General features: G+C 53.9%; 6 protein-coding genes across 6 annotated transcripts; 3 read left to right on the top strand and 3 right to left on the bottom strand.

The window, feature by feature from the left end:
• Positions 1–252: 252 nt before the first annotated feature.
• J4E90_003910 (uncharacterized protein) lies at positions 253–2850 on the bottom strand (the record flags this gene model as incomplete). Its single annotated transcript, XM_051433476.1, has 2 exons — positions 253–647; positions 702–2850. 2 exons carry the CDS (start codon positions 2848–2850, stop codon positions 253–255), a joined length of 2544 nt encoding a protein of 847 aa, XP_051291994.1.
• A 4130-nt stretch (positions 2851–6980) lies between these two features.
• J4E90_003911 (uncharacterized protein) lies at positions 6981–9027 on the bottom strand (the record flags this gene model as incomplete). The annotated part of the gene is made up of 2 exons (XM_051433477.1): positions 6981–8356; positions 8529–9027. The coding sequence occupies 2 exons, from the start codon at positions 9025–9027 to the stop codon at positions 6981–6983; spliced, it is 1875 nt and encodes a 624-aa protein (XP_051291995.1).
• A 680-nt stretch (positions 9028–9707) lies between these two features.
• J4E90_003912 (uncharacterized protein) lies at positions 9708–10444 on the top strand (the record flags this gene model as incomplete). Its single annotated transcript, XM_051433478.1, has 2 exons — positions 9708–9711; positions 9771–10444. 2 exons carry the CDS (start codon positions 9708–9710, stop codon positions 10442–10444), a joined length of 678 nt encoding a protein of 225 aa, XP_051291996.1.
• A 23-nt stretch (positions 10445–10467) lies between these two features.
• On the bottom strand, positions 10468–11058 carry J4E90_003913 (uncharacterized protein; the record flags this gene model as incomplete). The annotated part of the gene is made up of 2 exons (XM_051433479.1): positions 10468–10667; positions 10950–11058. The coding sequence occupies 2 exons, from the start codon at positions 11056–11058 to the stop codon at positions 10468–10470; spliced, it is 309 nt and encodes a 102-aa protein (XP_051291997.1).
• A 1639-nt stretch (positions 11059–12697) lies between these two features.
• Positions 12698–13353, top strand: J4E90_003914 (uncharacterized protein; the record flags this gene model as incomplete). Its single annotated transcript, XM_051433480.1, has 2 exons — positions 12698–12863; positions 12920–13353. 2 exons carry the CDS (start codon positions 12698–12700, stop codon positions 13351–13353), a joined length of 600 nt encoding a protein of 199 aa, XP_051291998.1.
• Positions 13354–14501: 1148 nt separating this feature from the next.
• Positions 14502–16056, top strand: J4E90_003915 (uncharacterized protein; the record flags this gene model as incomplete). The annotated part of the gene is made up of 3 exons (XM_051433481.1): positions 14502–14708; positions 14771–14869; positions 14923–16056. 3 exons carry the CDS (start codon positions 14502–14504, stop codon positions 16054–16056), a joined length of 1440 nt encoding a protein of 479 aa, XP_051291999.1.
• Between the last annotated feature and the right edge of the window lie 767 nt (positions 16057–16823).

Consider the following 16823-nt stretch of genomic DNA (forward strand, 5'->3'; position numbering starts at 1 on the left):
CATACGACCATAGGATCATGAAAATTAGGCTTCCCGTCCGCTCAGCCATATACAAGCATGATACCGGCGGATTAGTAGTTAGGTGGGTGACCACTAGCGAATCCCCGCTGTTGTATGTTTTTGCCAATTTTCTCTTCTTCTTTTTTGCCATCATCATGTGCCCTGGAAAAAGGTCAACATAAGGTATGCACCGTTTTTTGGGGGTCGCACAGCTGACTTGGTCGGGAAGAATGATGTGTTTCAATACCTACACTAGCTGGACGGCGAAATTCCTTCACTTCCACTTTCGACCGCCTCTTCCCTATCTCTATCGCCAGCATCATCCTCTTTTGTACTCGCCGTGTCGGCCTTTTCTTCTCGTTCCAAGTATGGCGGCGGTGCCAGTTCTTCGGTCTCACCTTCTTCATCCTTGCCTTCTACCCACACCCTGTTCAACTCTGCCTCGATTTCCACTCGTCTCTTCTTCCACTCATCGACTTTGGCAAGCCTTTCTCTCAGCTCTGATAACTCTTTCTCGACGCTTGACTTCTCAGACTGAGTGCCTATGCGTTGAAAGTCCCATTCGTCGCCGTGGTCGCCCATGCCTAGGGTTAGTGTGTAATCGTGGTAGCGCTTGAGGGATGCGCGCGTGGATATCGTGATCAATGCTGGAGTGTGTGAGTCAGTTGAAGTCATCATGACAAGGGAAGTGGGATACTTACTAATGCCCTTGGCCTTTGCGCGTTCGTAGAGTAGGCCTTCGACATCGCTACTGACTGCACTGGTGCCCTCATCCACGAATGCGTACCGGGGTTCATGATATAGCAGTCTCGCAATGCCCATTCTCTGCTTTTCTCCACCGCTGAAGACGTCTTTCCAGACCTTCTTCGTGTCCCAGCCACCTTCTCTATCAGGCAAGTAACCTAATTTGGCTTCTTCGAGAACTTGCGACAGTTCAAAGTCGCGGCGGCCTGCATCCTTCATATCGGCATCGGTGTGAGGGTAGATGACTTGGTCGCGGAGGGTACCGGTGGAGAGGTAGGGTCGTTGAGGAAGGAACATGATGCCGTCCACGCCGATACTGCGGGGACGGCTGACAAGACCGCGGTATGCGGGCCAGAGACCAGCTACAATGCGCGAGACGGCGCTCTTGCCGCAGCCATTGGGGCCGGTGATGAGGAGATGCTCGCCGGAGTGAACGATGAAGGATAGGGATTCTAGGAGTTCTTCGCCGCCCATGGGGTGCAGGGCTGGGGCGACGACTGGAACATGTTCGAGGCGGATTCCATCGAAGCCCTTGTGGACTGTGCCTTGGATATCGGAGACGGAATAGAGTTCGGGTCGCGTGCCGGGTGGAGGGTAGTATGCTTCTGCGTGGACACGATGGAGAGTGCTGATCAGGGTGTAGACGCGTGATGTGTAGCCAGCCAGCTCAGAAAGATCTTTGATACTGTACATCATGCGACCGCCGGCATCGGCAAGCGACAACATCAGTCGCTTATTCGTGATAAAGTCCTTCATACGGCTTCTCTCGCGGTGTGATTTCTCTCCTCCAGGTAGCTCAGGTGTGCCTCCCACGCCACCCCATTCGGGTAAGAAAACTGGGAGCGAAGTAACCAGGTAACCGAAGGCCGACCATGAGTACTTCAGCACGAAGTCTTCAAGCATGTTGTACCGGATCTTGAGGCTGTATATGCCCTCCATCCAGTGCTTGAGGTCCTTGAATCCTCGCTCGAGGAAGTGCTTTTCCATCTCGTCGCCGCCGTAGAAAGCCACTTCCTCGGCATTTGCAATGAGTCGAGAGTGCAGAGCGCGGAACTCGCCTTCTCTTCGTCCTTCGACAGCTTTGAGTTTGCCAAAGGGCGGAGACAGTTTTCGCAGTACAGTCGCGGTAAGGAAGTAGTTGCTCAGCAGCCCGGTAAGCGCTAACGGTCCTAGAGAGCGGTAGAGCTGGTAGTTGAACACACAAAGATCCACAAACGGCTTTCCTAAGCTCGAGTACAAGGATGCTGCACTCGCACAGAATAGCGTCAGATCTTGTGTGATGTATTGGTCGGCCCCAACGCCTACACCTCCGTCCAAATTCTGTAACTTGTAGTAGTTCAGATGGTCGTTCAGGTACAAGTCGTGAATGTACCGCGTGAGGCGCGTTCGGAACGCGATCGAGACTTTACTCTGCAGGAACTTGATCATAGCGTTTGTGTACGAAGAGAAGGTGCCGACACCAAGCCATTTGACTATGCCCCACAGGAATGCCTTGCCGTTGCCTGCTACAAGGTCGCGCACGATCTCTCCGTCGAGACGCGCTACAACCAGTGACAGATACGTACGCAGCATGAGGAAGACGCTATGGCTGACCAGCAGACCCGTCTCCTTGCTATTCCAACGCGGTATCATGATGTTCAGGAGGCTCAGGAACTGGTGTAGGAAGGCCAAGTTGAGACCCGGCTTCGTCTGTGGCGGCGGCGCTTGCGGGTCGCTCGAGGTCGTGTCAGCCATGCGGGCTGCGCGGGGCGGCTGGAGGAAGAGTCTGCGATGCGCATCGAATGTGGTTTGCTTGGTGGGATGTATGACCACCTTGGACGTCGAGTCGCGATAGGGCACGTAAATGGTCCTGGAGCCATCTTTGTTCCTGAGTCCGGAGTTCCTCCTCAGCAACCGTCGGCCGGTCTCCTTCTCTGCGCGCCGGCTCTTGTACCATCTCGTACCTCCATATCCGGTGCCTATGATGGTGAAGAGGAGGGTGATGGTCGATAGCAGCTTCGTGAGCTTGGATGCGCCGCGGACGCGGGACTTGAGGAGCGTCGCATAGCGGTCGTAGAGTGCTAGGAGCGGGTCATGAGGCTGTCGCAAGGTAGACTGAGCGGCCATTGTTGACCGTGTACATCCTCTCTGGGGAGACTGTCATTTCTCGCAACGGCGGTGCTGGAGGTTGGAGATGGTGTACATTGCATGTGAGCCAGTGCTATGATGCTTGCTGCGGTTTGAGCCGAGGCATGTGAAGGTGCACGTGCACTGGGGAAATCCGGGGTGGCTCCACAACAGCTCGACAAACACAGCCGCAGAGCAGGCTACTATTGTCTGAATATCCGCGCATCTACGAGATATGTTTCCTACTGCCACTAAGAGTATAAGAACGAAGGACTTTTGATTAACATTACTAGGTGATAAGCTCGACTACCACCAGTCACGAGAAACCGTGGTTATTAAACAGCAGCAAAATGCCTCCAATGCACCCCCCATTCCTTTCCTGATTATCGATCCTCCTCATTAGCTCAAGCCTTCGAAGACTCTTTGTGTTCGATCTGCTTCATTATCATACACAGTTGGCTCTTCAGCCAGCCTCCTAGAAATTCATACAGGTGCCCCGCCTGCTCGCAAGTATCGCCATTACCCCCCCAATTAGCCAGTGCCTCAACGAGTTGCGCACATCCTCGCAACTCATTGAGGATTGTCTGTCTTCTATGTCTCTCTTGCTCACCGTCGTCAAATTTGTACTGGGTGAAGGGAGATGACTGCATGTACAGGTTGTAATTTTCCGCGTCCCCAATGCTCGTCACAGACGAAGGGGAGAAAACGGTCTGCGGGAAAGGCAGAGGCTGGCAGTAGTTCCAAGGAAGCGATGCCGAGACTGGATAGCTCGTACGGGGTCCGCGACTAACGCTAGCAGCGGTTTGATACCAGGCCAGAATCTTGGATGTTATGCTAGAGTACAGCATAGCGAGGTGTGGGTCTGACGAGCATGAACACCTGAGAAGCTGCGAGATGTTCTCTCGTGCTGACCGAACAGTGCGAAGAACGGCATCGAATGAATCCCTCGAGTGACCCGGGTATCTGACGTTTGGCAGACTCTCGAGCGTCGAACAGGCCAACGGATAGCAACTATGGCAGTCGTCTGTCGTGACTTCGGTGTAGGATGCCATATTGTCGTGTCCTCCTACGGTTTGGCTCATTGGACTATACGGAAAAGATATAGAGGAGGCCGAACGTAGATGCTCCACGGTCTTTGCACCGCCAGGATGATAGTCCATGGGGTTTGTGTCATCGCTACCCATGTAGTCGTTGAGAGTCTCCCAGGTGGGATACTGAGACTGTACTGTCTGTTCCTGAGTGAAAGGATCTTGGAAGAACTGGTCTGTCCCAGTGGCTGACATAGGTTCCGGCTGAACATGTTGTCTCGACAGGACGTCAGTGTCCATATAGGTGGTGTCTTGAAGGATTTCACTCGGGTATGGTGGTTCAGGTGCAGTCTCGGAGTCGAAACCTGAAGGAGTGGATAAGCTAGGAGTAGGTGACCAGTCTGAAGGCCAGTTCGACGTGACTTTCGAATTGGTCCGTCGAACAGGAGGAGTTTGTAGCATGAATGCGCCAAACTCATTGCCACTTGGTGATGGGCGTTGCTTTGTGACTTTGACAAACGGAGACCCATCTGGGTTCCTCTTCCTCACCCGGCCTGGCTTTCCGTGTTTTCTCGAGACGCCGTATATGCATTTCGTGTGGGTTTGGAGACAGCGCGCACAGTTCGGATGCTCTTTGCTGCACTTGACTTTCGACGCGGCACAGGCGTCGCATGAAGCCCGGAGCTTCAGATTCCCATCCCGTCGAGGTGTAAATGGTTTGGGTGCTGAAGTAGGTGTAGACATCTTGAGTGGTGTCTTATTGCTCTCAAGTATGACCGGTGATCTCCAGAGAATAGGTCGAGATGGTGTAGACATTATGATATAACGGGCATCCTCTGTCAAAGAATCGGTGTCGGGTAAAAGGTAAGCTGAGCGTTGTACTACCAATTCCTTCAGGCCAGTTCCAGCTCCATGAGGCTCCACCGCCTTTATATATGAACTGTTGTCTGAACATTCTTACCTTTCCCAAATGCATCATTGTGGTGTAGGTGAGATTTAGCGCTCTCGCATAGAGCTGCATCGCAGGATTACCATTGCCATGATTAGCGCACCCGCATGTCTCAGCCCTCGCGCCCACATCATACCTTGCTACCCGGCAAGCGAGCTACACACGTCTCTATGAGGTCTGTTCGCTGCATGCTGCATACTGTCTGCGGCCATGTCAACGGCTGCAGCTATCTTGATCCCTGACACCACGTTTTTCAGGTGTGAAGGTGTGGTGTGAGTGGCCAGCAGGGAAGCTAATGCAGGTGGTGGACGGCTGTGCGAGAGAAAATACGTCTTGGTAGTGGTGCAGATGCAGCATCCAATGAACAAATGATGTGTCAGCCGCATTGTGCTGACAGAAGACTCTGATACTGAACAACATTGCAGCGCTTTCTTGAAGAAACGAGTACCAAGATGAACGGCTGATGCTGGCTACCGGACGAACGGCAGGTGATTTCGCTGCATGCATTTTCCTAAGAGCTCTGCGTGTAATCAATGTCGCAGGACCGGCCCTGGTCTCGATGTGGGGAGCGCAGTCGTTTGACAGACATCGCACATGTATAGTATCACAGTAACATATTCTAACACATGAGAGGGAGTTGAGAACATCCATTCATCTGGATCGAAGACGATACAGAGATCCATCGTGCCTTCCAATGACGACGTACATCAGGCTAACGTACTGCTGGCCGAAATGGGTAAGCGCTGCCTGCAGCTCAAAATAACTCTCCACGTCAATGGCCAGCTCACCCTCCCCTCACAGCACCTTTCGATCCTGCTCCTATAAACGTCTTTCTACGTATCCTTGATAGCTTCTGCATGTTTTCTCTATGACGGTGAGCCCACGTGTGCCTGTTATCCACTCATAATTATCCTTTTGTCGGCTGTGCACCGGGTGGAGCACCTCCGTTGCTATATGCAGGTCGCGATACTGTTCCGTGGATCAGATAACCTGAATAGGATGGCATTAATACTCTAGCCAGGAACGATAGAGGCTGTTAGGTGCGGCTCTGCGAAATAAGCTCGAAGAATCAAGGACCATCCTTGGTGCTTGTGGTACCTGAACCTAGAGGTAGAATACAGTGAGCATGGCACGAACAAGTGTTTAATACGCGTACACTAGCTGGAGGGGAGTCGAAAGCTTACAGTAGAAATGAGAGTATGTTCATAGTATTAAACCCTTTCTAACATCCACAGCAATGAGCACTCATTATGGCGGTATTGACTAGCCGTAACAGCGACATACCCTCATCTGCGATAACCTCGCGATCTGATCGATCACCATGTTCTGCAAACTACCACATTGAGCCCACCACATCCACAACTAAACCGAATCCATCTCCAGCCGCACCCTCCCAGGCTGCCCAAAGCCCATTTCGTCCACGCGGCATGCAGCTACCGAACATGTAAGCGAAACCCCTCCCGCTATTCGCTCGCTCAAAACCCACCCACCCGTAAGCTCTGGTGTTGTCGACAATTCTCATTCGAGACGACCTACCCAACCCCCTGCCCACCAGGTAAAAGCACGCGACACAGCCTCCATATGCACGCCGCAACCGCCAAACTCATGCGGGTTGGAAACGTGGTCAGCCAGGTTACTATCTTCACGGCTGACGGCCCAATTCGATATTCGCTAATCTCATGGCCATGTGCGCGGTTCCACGCGGTCGGGAACCGGTGAAGCAGGGAAGACGCACATGCTGTAGCGAAGAGGAATGGAGCATGAAAGCGCTGCAGGTGTGTTTGTTTGACAAGAAGAGGTGTGAGGGGTAGACACATGGGAAAAATGTAGTATTGCGGCTCTTTGGTTTCCAGAGATCGGCCGATCTCAACGCCTGACGCTCCAGCGCAGCCATATGCAAGCTTGATCAATAACACCAGACCGCCAGTGTGGTCCCGAAAAACACCCTTACGCCATAACATGCTCAGTTATCCATGGACAAACAATGCCGAAAGACAGGCTACAAGCAATTGCCGCCCGAATATGCCAGTTCTGCGCCATCAAACATCATGATCGTTTCCAACAGTGGACTGCGCCTTCAACCAAGAGACCGCCTCTTTCCTCGCTTCATCAGTGGACGTCTGTTGAGCCGCGGTCGATTCTAGCCGAGAAATCTACTCTTCAGCCTCTGTGTTCCAGATCTCCACCTCCCTGTTTTCCAACTCCTTCATCTTCTCTTCCCCGAATATGGTCTCGGTCGGCAACCCTGTCTTGCCATAGTTCACAACAGGACCAATAGTATTGATCCATTGCTGTCTCCTCTCCATCAGAGTCCGTATTGGCTCGCCGACGCCCGGTCTCGAAATGCCAGCGTTGGCCACAGGATGGCTTCCGCCTCCCGCACCACCAGGCCGCTTGTTTTGTTTCTTGCCCTTGCCTATATTGCGGTTACGCTTGAGGTATGCGGCGTTGAGTTGGTTGTCAAGATCGTCAGCTATAGTGTTGTACTCTTGCTGGGCTATGCGCTCCTCGGTGAGTTCGAGGAGGCGCTGTTTCCGCGCGCCGTTGATGATGGACTGTTTGCGGAGTTCTTCTTGCAGAAAGCGTAGCCGTTGAGCTACTTCGTCGTCAAAGTGGGAATCGTACGACTGTGCTTCGGCGTCTGCTTCCGAGATTAGGCCAAAGTGCTTGAGTTCCATCAGCACGCGATCTTCTATGCCAACATAGTCGGTGCGATTGGTTTGTTGCGGAGGTTTCCAACTGGGCTGGACAAGTTCGGGAAGTTGGGCGGCGGCGGGTATCGAGTTGTTGTTGGTGACATCTGCTGGTGCACCTGCACCTTCGTCAATGTCCATGGCGTCTCCATTGATTCCATTCGTCTCGTGTTGGGAGTTCTGATTGCCGCGGCCCTCGGGACGTAATGTGGCTAGCAGGCGCGACAGGAGAGGACCGGTAGACACCTGGTCGGTCTCAAGCACGTCGTCTGTTATGTCTTCGGCTGCCCCGCGCGGGACGTTGGGCGGCGGTCGCTGGTCGTTGGAGTCTATGTGCATAGAGCCATCCTCTTCAGCCCAGATCTCCTTGTAATGCCGCGGGCCCCGCCTAGGAAGCACAAAGGGCGCTACTCGGTCGCCGCGCTCTTTCAGGAAAGCGACATCTTCCTCGGTAAGTGGTCTTATGTAGGGTTCAACGTAGTTGGCGAAGACAGTGGCATTAACCTGCGATGGGGGCTTGGCGTTGGAGAAGTCCTTTGCTGGTGGTGACCCGGCTATCCTGTCCCGGAGATTGGACTTGGGAAAGTCGGCGACGCAGTAAATCTCCTTCCTTTCCTCGATCGACATGCCCGGGGTAACTTCGCGTATATGGTATATGGTGGGGTCATCGAATTTGGCGGGGTCTGGGCCAAAGGTTTGGAACTGCGGTACGGCGGGGGCGGGCGCGGGTTGGTGGGAGACATCGGAGCCGCTGGGTGAGGGAGCGTCGGCTAGTCCGCCGCCGGCAGCAGAGGGCGGGGCTTGGGATATCGGCGATGAGATGGCGGAGGAGTTTTCTGTGCGTGAAGTCAGATGTCTGTCGAGTCCTCTGATCTTGAGCTTGACGATCAACTGTCGGCGTCTAGGAGCCATGTTGAAGAATGTAAAGTGTAGTGCATGTGGAGAGTGATTGCATGGGTACAAGTAGAGTCGCAGGGAAGAGTGATTGCCCAGTGTTTGTTGACTTACCTTTGGCGTCACCACCGTCCTGCCTGGCCAGGCCATGGGCACCGGTCGCAGGTGGGTGCTTTCCGTCCTCGTCGTGCTTCTTGCTCACCTTCTTGAGCTTGTGTTTGCGCTCCTCGCCGTCCTTTTCCCTGTCTCTTTCGCGCGGCGCGCGGTTCTTCTTGTTGTTCATGAGTTCCCTCAGCGCACCTTCCGACTGCACGCAGCGTGATTCGACGTTCTTCAGGACATTCTTCTCGATGTTGTCGCGCATAAGAAAGAGCTGCTTGCCGGATGGAATCGACGAGCCGCTGGTGCCGCCGTCCAGGATGTCCTCGACGGTAGTAGGGCACTTCTTGAGATATGAGCTCAGGCGGTTTCCGAAGTACGATGACGACGCGGCAGGCTCGACCGAGGCGCGCACATTGGGGAGCGGCGTTGTGTTCCGGCTGCGCGGTGGCTGCGAGGGCTTGGAGCCCGGCTTGGTCGCCTTTCCCTTGCTACCCAGGCCTGGGGGCGCCATACTGGACGTGTCGCAGTGGGTTGTCGGGGTATGCGGGGAAGGCAGTCGCGTCGACGTACGGCAGACGCGAGGCGGTGGCGGAAGTCTGGAGGCTACCGGCGTGCTATCATGGGCGCTCTACGGGCGACGGGCGTGCATCAATGGGGTTCGCAGCAGGCGTCGGCGGTGGTGGCATGGCCGTCGCGGGCATGCATGGTGTTGGCAGGTCTGGACATCCGGGGCGTGCTAGCCTCAGGACACGCCAAGTCGCGAAAGGCCATGGGCGGTGCGATAAGATGGATCGTGTCGGCGGCCCAACGTCATTAGCGACGCCTCAGCACTATTCATGCACAACGGCATCGTCTGTAATTGCCCGAGGGGCCTGTGTGCATGCTGTGCGGTGTCTCTTGACGCAATCTCCTGTTCGCGCCAGTGAATCAAGCTTTGGCTAACGTGCTGCCCGGGGCTGTCGAATCCCATCCGGGAGGGGGCGGCTGCGTGTTGCTTCCGACCAGCCTCAATGCTAGCCACCCGCTGCCAGCTCCACCACCATCATCGCCGCCTCTTAGTAGACTGCCTCCCTGCGCACGCTCGACACCCGCTCTACCAGCAATGCATTGTAGTCGGCCTGTACTAGCGGCCTCTGTGTAACCCTCGTCCAGTGCGCGCTGTCATATATAGCCACTCGCAGTCGCTCCAACATGTGTACGTCACACAGGCTTGCCGCCCGTTCGCCTCTGGCAATCACGCTGACCCTCCAACAGCTGCCCAGCGGATTGGCATTTTTACCATCGACTTCCCGGATCCGCTCGTGATCGACTACGATAACAACCAGTTCATCACCCTCAACGACTCCGTCTCGTTCCAGTATCGCATCCTCAACAACATCCAGACCCTGTCCACCAAGGGCGTCGACAGCAACCAGGACCCCTACGGCATTCTCTACGTCCCCGATGTCAGTACAGACGGCTGTAGGGAACAAGAACGACTCCACGTGCCCGAGAATGCGACGCGGATAGTGAATCTGCCCACCGACAAGGACTACGCCCTCATCGCCGTTGCGCCCTGGTTCTCGGCGCAATGTACGACGGAGTACTTCGCCGCCGCGCGCAACCATCCCACCAAGGCCTTCCTCACATATCAGCCAGGCGACACCAACGCCAAGCCCCCAGTGCTGAACGATGCGTCGTGGAACCTTCAGGATGGCGGTAGTTGGCAGACGGCTAACGACTTTCCCACCTACGCCCTGTCGTCAATAACGGGCAACAATATCATGGATCAGCTGAACGAGTACTCTGGAAATCTCAGCTCAGTGCCCCATGCCGATGAACTATCACAGATCTACAACTCGTCCGACTATGTGCGGCTATGGGCAACCGTCAGTACTGGTGAGTACAGCCTGCTCACATCCATGAATGCCACTGACCTCACTGCTTAGACTCCGGTGGCCAGCTCCCAAGTCTATGGGTTTTCCTCGTCATCGTACTCGCAATCCTCCTCGTCGCTGTCAGCATCACCTCCCTCATCATGCACATTATCCAACGGAGACGGCGCAACGATCTCCGCGAGCGCGTTCTCAACGGCCAGGTTGACCTCGAAGCGTTGGGCGTCAAGCGCCTGACAGTCTCGCAACAAGTCCTTGACAAACTTCCCATACACACCTACACTGCTCCTGCCATTGCGAGTGAGCCCGAGAAAGCGACCACACTCCAGCCGCCGAATCAAACACTGGGAATGCTGCATGCCGCTGTAGACGCGGAAACTGGACACAAGGGGGCTCCGTTATCCCGTCGCTCATCTGCACCCACAGTGCCTACATCTGGCGTGTCGGCTGCATGGTCTCAGCCTACATGTCCAATTTGCATGGACGATTTCGAGGCTAACGAGACTCAAGTGCGCGAGCTTCCATGCCACCACATTTTCCACCCCGAATGTATCGATACCTTTCTCCTCAGTCACTCCTCGCTGTGTCCTATGTGCAAGCAGACCGTATTGCCTGCCGGCGCTTGTCCGGTCAAGATCACCAATGTCATGGTACGGCGAGAGCGCCATATCAATCGCATGCGCGCGCGCAGTGCACATACAGCGAGCGCCCAACCAAGCTCTGCATCCACAGTACCAGCACTGCCAACTCGACCACCGGTGGCTTTTGGGTCGCTTGGTAGCAGGATAGGCGGGGCCATATCTGGACGGCGCATCTTCAGTGCGCCTGTGCGCACGCAATCACGACCACACGATATCGAAATGGCAACCACACCGCCACCAGATGCCCCGACGCATCACCAATCGACCAACGCGCCACCTTCACAAACCACGCAAGACTGCAGTCCCACACAAAACAGACGAGAATGGGCACGGCAACGAGCGTTGGCTATGCTTGGTCCGCGTCATGCACCGGCTAGTGATGTGGAAGAAGAAGAGAGCATTCCGAGGTGGCGGCGGGTGTTCCGCAAAGTCTTTCCAAGTTAATAAGCGATTTCCTTCATCACGATACCTCAGCATAGTTTCGGCGCAACACTCTCATTAAAGTAATGTATTACAATGGCGTTCAGTATCACGGGAGCGCGTTTGGATTGGGAAAGGGAGATACCAGGGCTACATAGGATATGGCCATCGCGTACAAATGTTGAATTGTATTATCTTTGAATCTGCTATCTCATGCTTTGAGCCTGTCGGATCCCGGCTGTGCGGGCTTAGCTGCTTTTGCCATGTCGTGGCTTCCCAACCTATTTATCCAGATCACACATCCAACAACAGCAGCTACCCGACACCTTATCTCAACGCCTCCCTGTCGGAATCCTATACTCGGCCACAGTGCGCTAGCACAAACATTGTGCATCTTTCAGCTCGGGGACAGTCGTGCAAATCACACTGGGACGAACAACGAGCACCGCTGATATTGCCATTGATGAACGACACGAACGCTAGAAGAAAAGCTCTCTCCGATTTCCGCACTACCGTTTTGCTGGCTGCAGAAAGTCTTTTGATTCCACTAGCTCGCTAAAGCTCTCAAACTCTCCCAGGAAGTCCAGCCCATAATCAGCCGTCGCACGTCTGGTTCGTGACCTCGACCGGGTCCATCAATCTAATATATACAACATTCGCCTCCTGCATACCCGTCTTGTACTTGTCACGCTACGGTAATTTCCACAACAACTATTTTTGGATTGGCTCTTCCCCAAGCGTGTGCTTTTTACCCCAGAATCTGAACGTTCTAGAGCAAGATTGCCCTGCGTTTCGTGGCATCGTCTCGCTTGCTTGCCGGCTGTCTCGTACGGAAGTCTACGAGCAATATCGACGGGCAGATCTCATATCTAAAGCATGGCAACCTTACCATCTTTGTTTGCATCTCCGAGCTCGAGGTGCAAGAGGCGAATGCAAGGTCGCCTGTTGGTAGCGAGTGGCTATCTTTCGCCGTCCTACAAGAAAAGGTAGCCAATCACATGTCTACGTCTGCGGACCACGAGACTGCTTGGTCTGCACAGAGAGCTTTCTGGAGTAGGTGTAGTCAAGATGTACTACTCACGTTCTAGGTCTCGTACTCGGATAATACGTTGACATATAAGACGATCATGTCCCACAGTTGCTCCAGTCTGACTAGCAACACTACATTACGACCATTATTCCGCAGTCTACACCTCCTGATCAGTCTGCCCTATCTTCTCGATTTACATCAGTAAACACCAACACGATGAAGTACATACTTACCACCCTCGCCCTTGCGGCCGCCACCATCGCTGCTCCAACATACCAAGCACCAGATTCATTCAAAATCAAGAGCGTTGTGTCCGGTGGCTCAGGATGCCCTCAGGGTAGTATCGACATCAACTGGACCGAGAACGGCATCATGCCAATTTGTAAGCCGCTACCGCGTCATACTCCCTTTTGATCTCTGTACTAATCACACACTCAGACTTCAATAAGCAATTCACAGCCCGAGTCGGTAACGGAAACGCCGCAGAAGACTCACGAAAGAACTGCCAGATCAACCTCGGGCTTGAATTCTCCCCCGGCTTCTCCTTCGCCATCTTCAGCGCAGACTACACTGGCTGGGGCGAGCTGGACGGCGGTGTTACTGGTGTAGTAAAGTCGACATACTACTTCTCCGGTCAGCAAAGCCAGTCGACATCAGCACTGAGCATTCAAGGCCCTTTCAATGGCAAATACTTCAAGCAGGACAACGTGCCAGCTGCAGTCTGGTCACCATGTGGTAGCGATGCCGCTTTCAACATCAACAGCGAGGTCGCCTTGACACCATTTGCTACACCGGCCAGCGGTGTGCTTGCTGCAACAAAGGAGGCTGGTCGCTTTACATCAAATTTGTACGTCCAGTGGAGAAAGTGCTAGTGGGAAATACTCGGAGTATGTGTAAAGGGGGGCCTGGTGGAAATTGTAGTTGTAGATCACGCTTGGTGCCACGTAGAGATATCAAAATTTTCTTTCTCCTAATTGCGAACGCTCATCACTCTGTCGACTGTGCTTGTGCATCTTATAAGTTTTTTGCATAGCTTGTGGCTCTTGCATGTTGGTATCCACGCAGTACGCCGTGACCAGTAAGCTTCTCCACAGCATGTGCATGATGTGGCGGGTGCGGTGACACATGAACATCGCACCGCGACTACAAACCTTCAACATCAGCTTGGCTTTCAAACCCTTTCCACAACATTCTATTCGCCCTGTTCACTATTCCGAGCTCTTATCGTCTCACCGCGAGACATACAGGCGTCGTTGATCCTTAGCCCGTATCCACCCGCTTCACTAACGTGATGATCGTAAGGCACGACAAGAAGCCGCGGCAGGAACGATAACACTGAAACTCTTGCGCGATCCACAAAGGGAACCACAAGAGTACGCGGACACAGGTTCGTCCGTTTTGTAAAGCGAGAAAGGGTAAAAACTAGACTCGAAGCCGACACGTCGAACGCTAGTCATGGCCTTGGCGGTTGCGATGTCCGTTTTCCAACGAAAGATCTAGCCACGTGAAGCGATTGTCCCGCGTTCAGGGAGAAGGAATCCACTTCTCGATACGGCAGGCACCGCAATGGACCCGGCGGGGTGCAGCGGGCTGTACAAACACACGATGCGCAGATGGTGGGCAATTGCCGGGAGTGTTTAGTAACGACTGCGACCTGGAATCCGACCGACGTCGGGAGCTACTGAAAGACTCGGAAATCTTGGAAGACGACGATGTTAGCTAGCACATTTGTCGGTAGACGGCTCATCTAGGCGGCAGACACCCACTCGAGCTAAGCCCCAAGAATAGCGGGGAAGAATATTTTATTGGGGAAGGGATGATGCAAGCGGTAACCTGCTGTTTGTGACCCCACTTCGAAGGGTCTCAGCCAAGATGCTACAACAGGCGTACTGCCGAGGATAGGAACAGTCGAGTGGCGACTCGACTCGTTTAAGAAGTGACCTTGACCCGTTCGACTTGTCTCTGCCAAACGGATACCCAAATCAACTCCTACACCACAACTACTACCACTGCCTCAACCATGTCTCCAGGAAAAGTTTCGACTCTCGACTTTGAGACCTTCTACAACATCATCGACGGCAAGCAGCGCGGCTCAGACAACATTCACCATGGTATCAACCCCGCAACTGGCCAGCAACTCTGGGATGTACCCATTGCGAGCGAGCAGGACCTGAACGACGCTGTTGCGGCCGCGAAGAAGGCCTTCCCCGCATGGAGAGATACACCGGTAGGTTCTGACTGTACGAAGTGCATGTGAGACATACTGACTTCGTACCTCTACCTCTGCAGATTGAGAAGAGGAAGGAGCTCCTTAACAAGGTCGCCGAGTCGTACCAGCAACACACCGATGACTTTGTCAACCTGCTGTGCAAAGAGTCTGGCAAACCGGTACGTCATAGTCGTTGTTGGGATCATTGACACCCTTGCTAACATACGAATAGAGAAAATTTGCTGCCATTGAGGTTGGTGCCGTTGCTGGATTCATCGGTCACCACTTGACTCTCGACGTCCCTTCTGAGAAGGTTGAGGATGAGGAGAAGACCATCTACACAGAGTATTCACCTCTCGGTGTTTGCGGTGCCATCTGCCCATGGAACTTCCCTCTTGTTCTGAGCACTGGAAAGATCGCACCAGCCCTCATGACCGGAAACTGCATGATCGTCAAGCCTTCACCCTTCACACCTTACACAGCTCTGAAGTTTGTAGAGCTGGCACAGGAGATCCTCCCTGCAGGTGTCCTCCAAGTAGTCGGCGGCAACAACGAGCTCGGTGTTCAGATGTGCCTCCACCCCGACATCGCCAAGATCAGCTTCACCGGCTCCATCGCTACCGGAAAGAAGGTCATGGAGACATCTGCAAAGACCCTCAAGCGCGTCACACTCGAGCTGGGTGGCAACGATGCGTCCATCATCCTTCCTGATGTCGACATCAAGAAGACTGCACCTGAAGTCGTCATGGGTGCTTTCCAGAACAGCGGTCAAGTATGCGTCGCTACCAAGCGCATCTACATCCACGAGTCCATCTACAAGGAGTTCCTTGAGGAGATGGTCAACTTCACCAAGTCGATCAAGATCGGTAACCCAGACGATGGCGACAACCTGCTCGGACCTGTTCAGAACCAGATGCAGTACGAGCGCGTAAAGGGCTTCTTCGAGGACAGCAAGGCCAAGGGCTACAAGTTCGCCGCTGGCCAGCCCGACGTCAGCACCGGAAAGGGGTACTTCATCCAGCCAACGATCATCGACAACCCGCCCAACGACTCCCGTATCATCCAAGAAGAGCCATTCGGTCCTATCGTGCCCACCCAGCCGTGGTCCGATCTTGATGAGGTCGTCGCACGCGCTAACAACACAAACACCGGTCTCGGTGCCTGTGTTTGGGGCAAGGACGTCGAGAAGGCCTGCAAGGTAGCGCGCCGTCTCGAAGCTGGTTCCGTGTTCGTGAACTCATGGGAGAAGCCAACACCTCAGGCGATATTTGGAGGACACAAGGAATCTGGTATCGGTGGAGAATGGGGCAAGACCGGTCTTCTTGCATACTGCAACCCACACGTCATGCACGTCTACAAGTCATAAAACTGGGCAGATAACACCCTGCATGATCAGATAGATGAGCAAAGGGGATGATCACAACCTAGTCAATACAAGAATGTTTTGAAATGCTTGAAAGGCTTGAGTCCCTTGACCTTGCGATGATGTGGCGGGACCCATTGAACGAAGGAACATGAAGCATTTGATAACCGGTGGCTAACATAGAAATCGTCTGTTCGCCTGGTGTTCGTACCGAAAAGGGCTTAGGTGACATCTACCTCTGACAGGCTTAGCGCTTGGCGCACCCAGAGCACGGGCCCGCATGATGCTTCGTGCCTGGATGGCGGTTCTCCATTCATATCGCATGAGCGGCACCTACCCACACGCAATATCATCGTTTTGCTGTGCGCCGCATCAGCCCACTGTTCATCGACTTGTCGTTCGTCGATGTTGGACTGGAACGGCTAAACTCGCTCGGTTCCGAGGTTCCTTTGGGCGCTGCCGTGCAATGATCTCCAGGATGCCGTTTCACGGTTTCATGAAACAATGCGCCTCATGGGAGCTAACCGCCCAAATTTGACCCACCATGAAATCGTTCCAGACGCATAATCGCGGCTGGTGGTTTGTATAAGATGGAATCGCATCCGCCGCCATACTGTTTCTTCACTCACTCGGTCATCACCATTCTCTACACACTCTCTCTATCTTCTCTTCTTTGAACTCTACTGGAAGCGTGCTTCCTGACATTCTTTTCTTGAATACCCACATAGAAGCGAGCTTCTATCCTTTCTCCACCTACCAACCGAACACCT

The sequence above is a fragment of the Alternaria incomplexa genome (assembly GCF_024043165.1).
Source record: "Alternaria incomplexa strain BMP 0042 chromosome Unknown scaffold_5, whole genome shotgun sequence".
Classification (NCBI taxonomy): Eukaryota; Fungi; Ascomycota; class Dothideomycetes; order Pleosporales; family Pleosporaceae; genus Alternaria; species Alternaria incomplexa.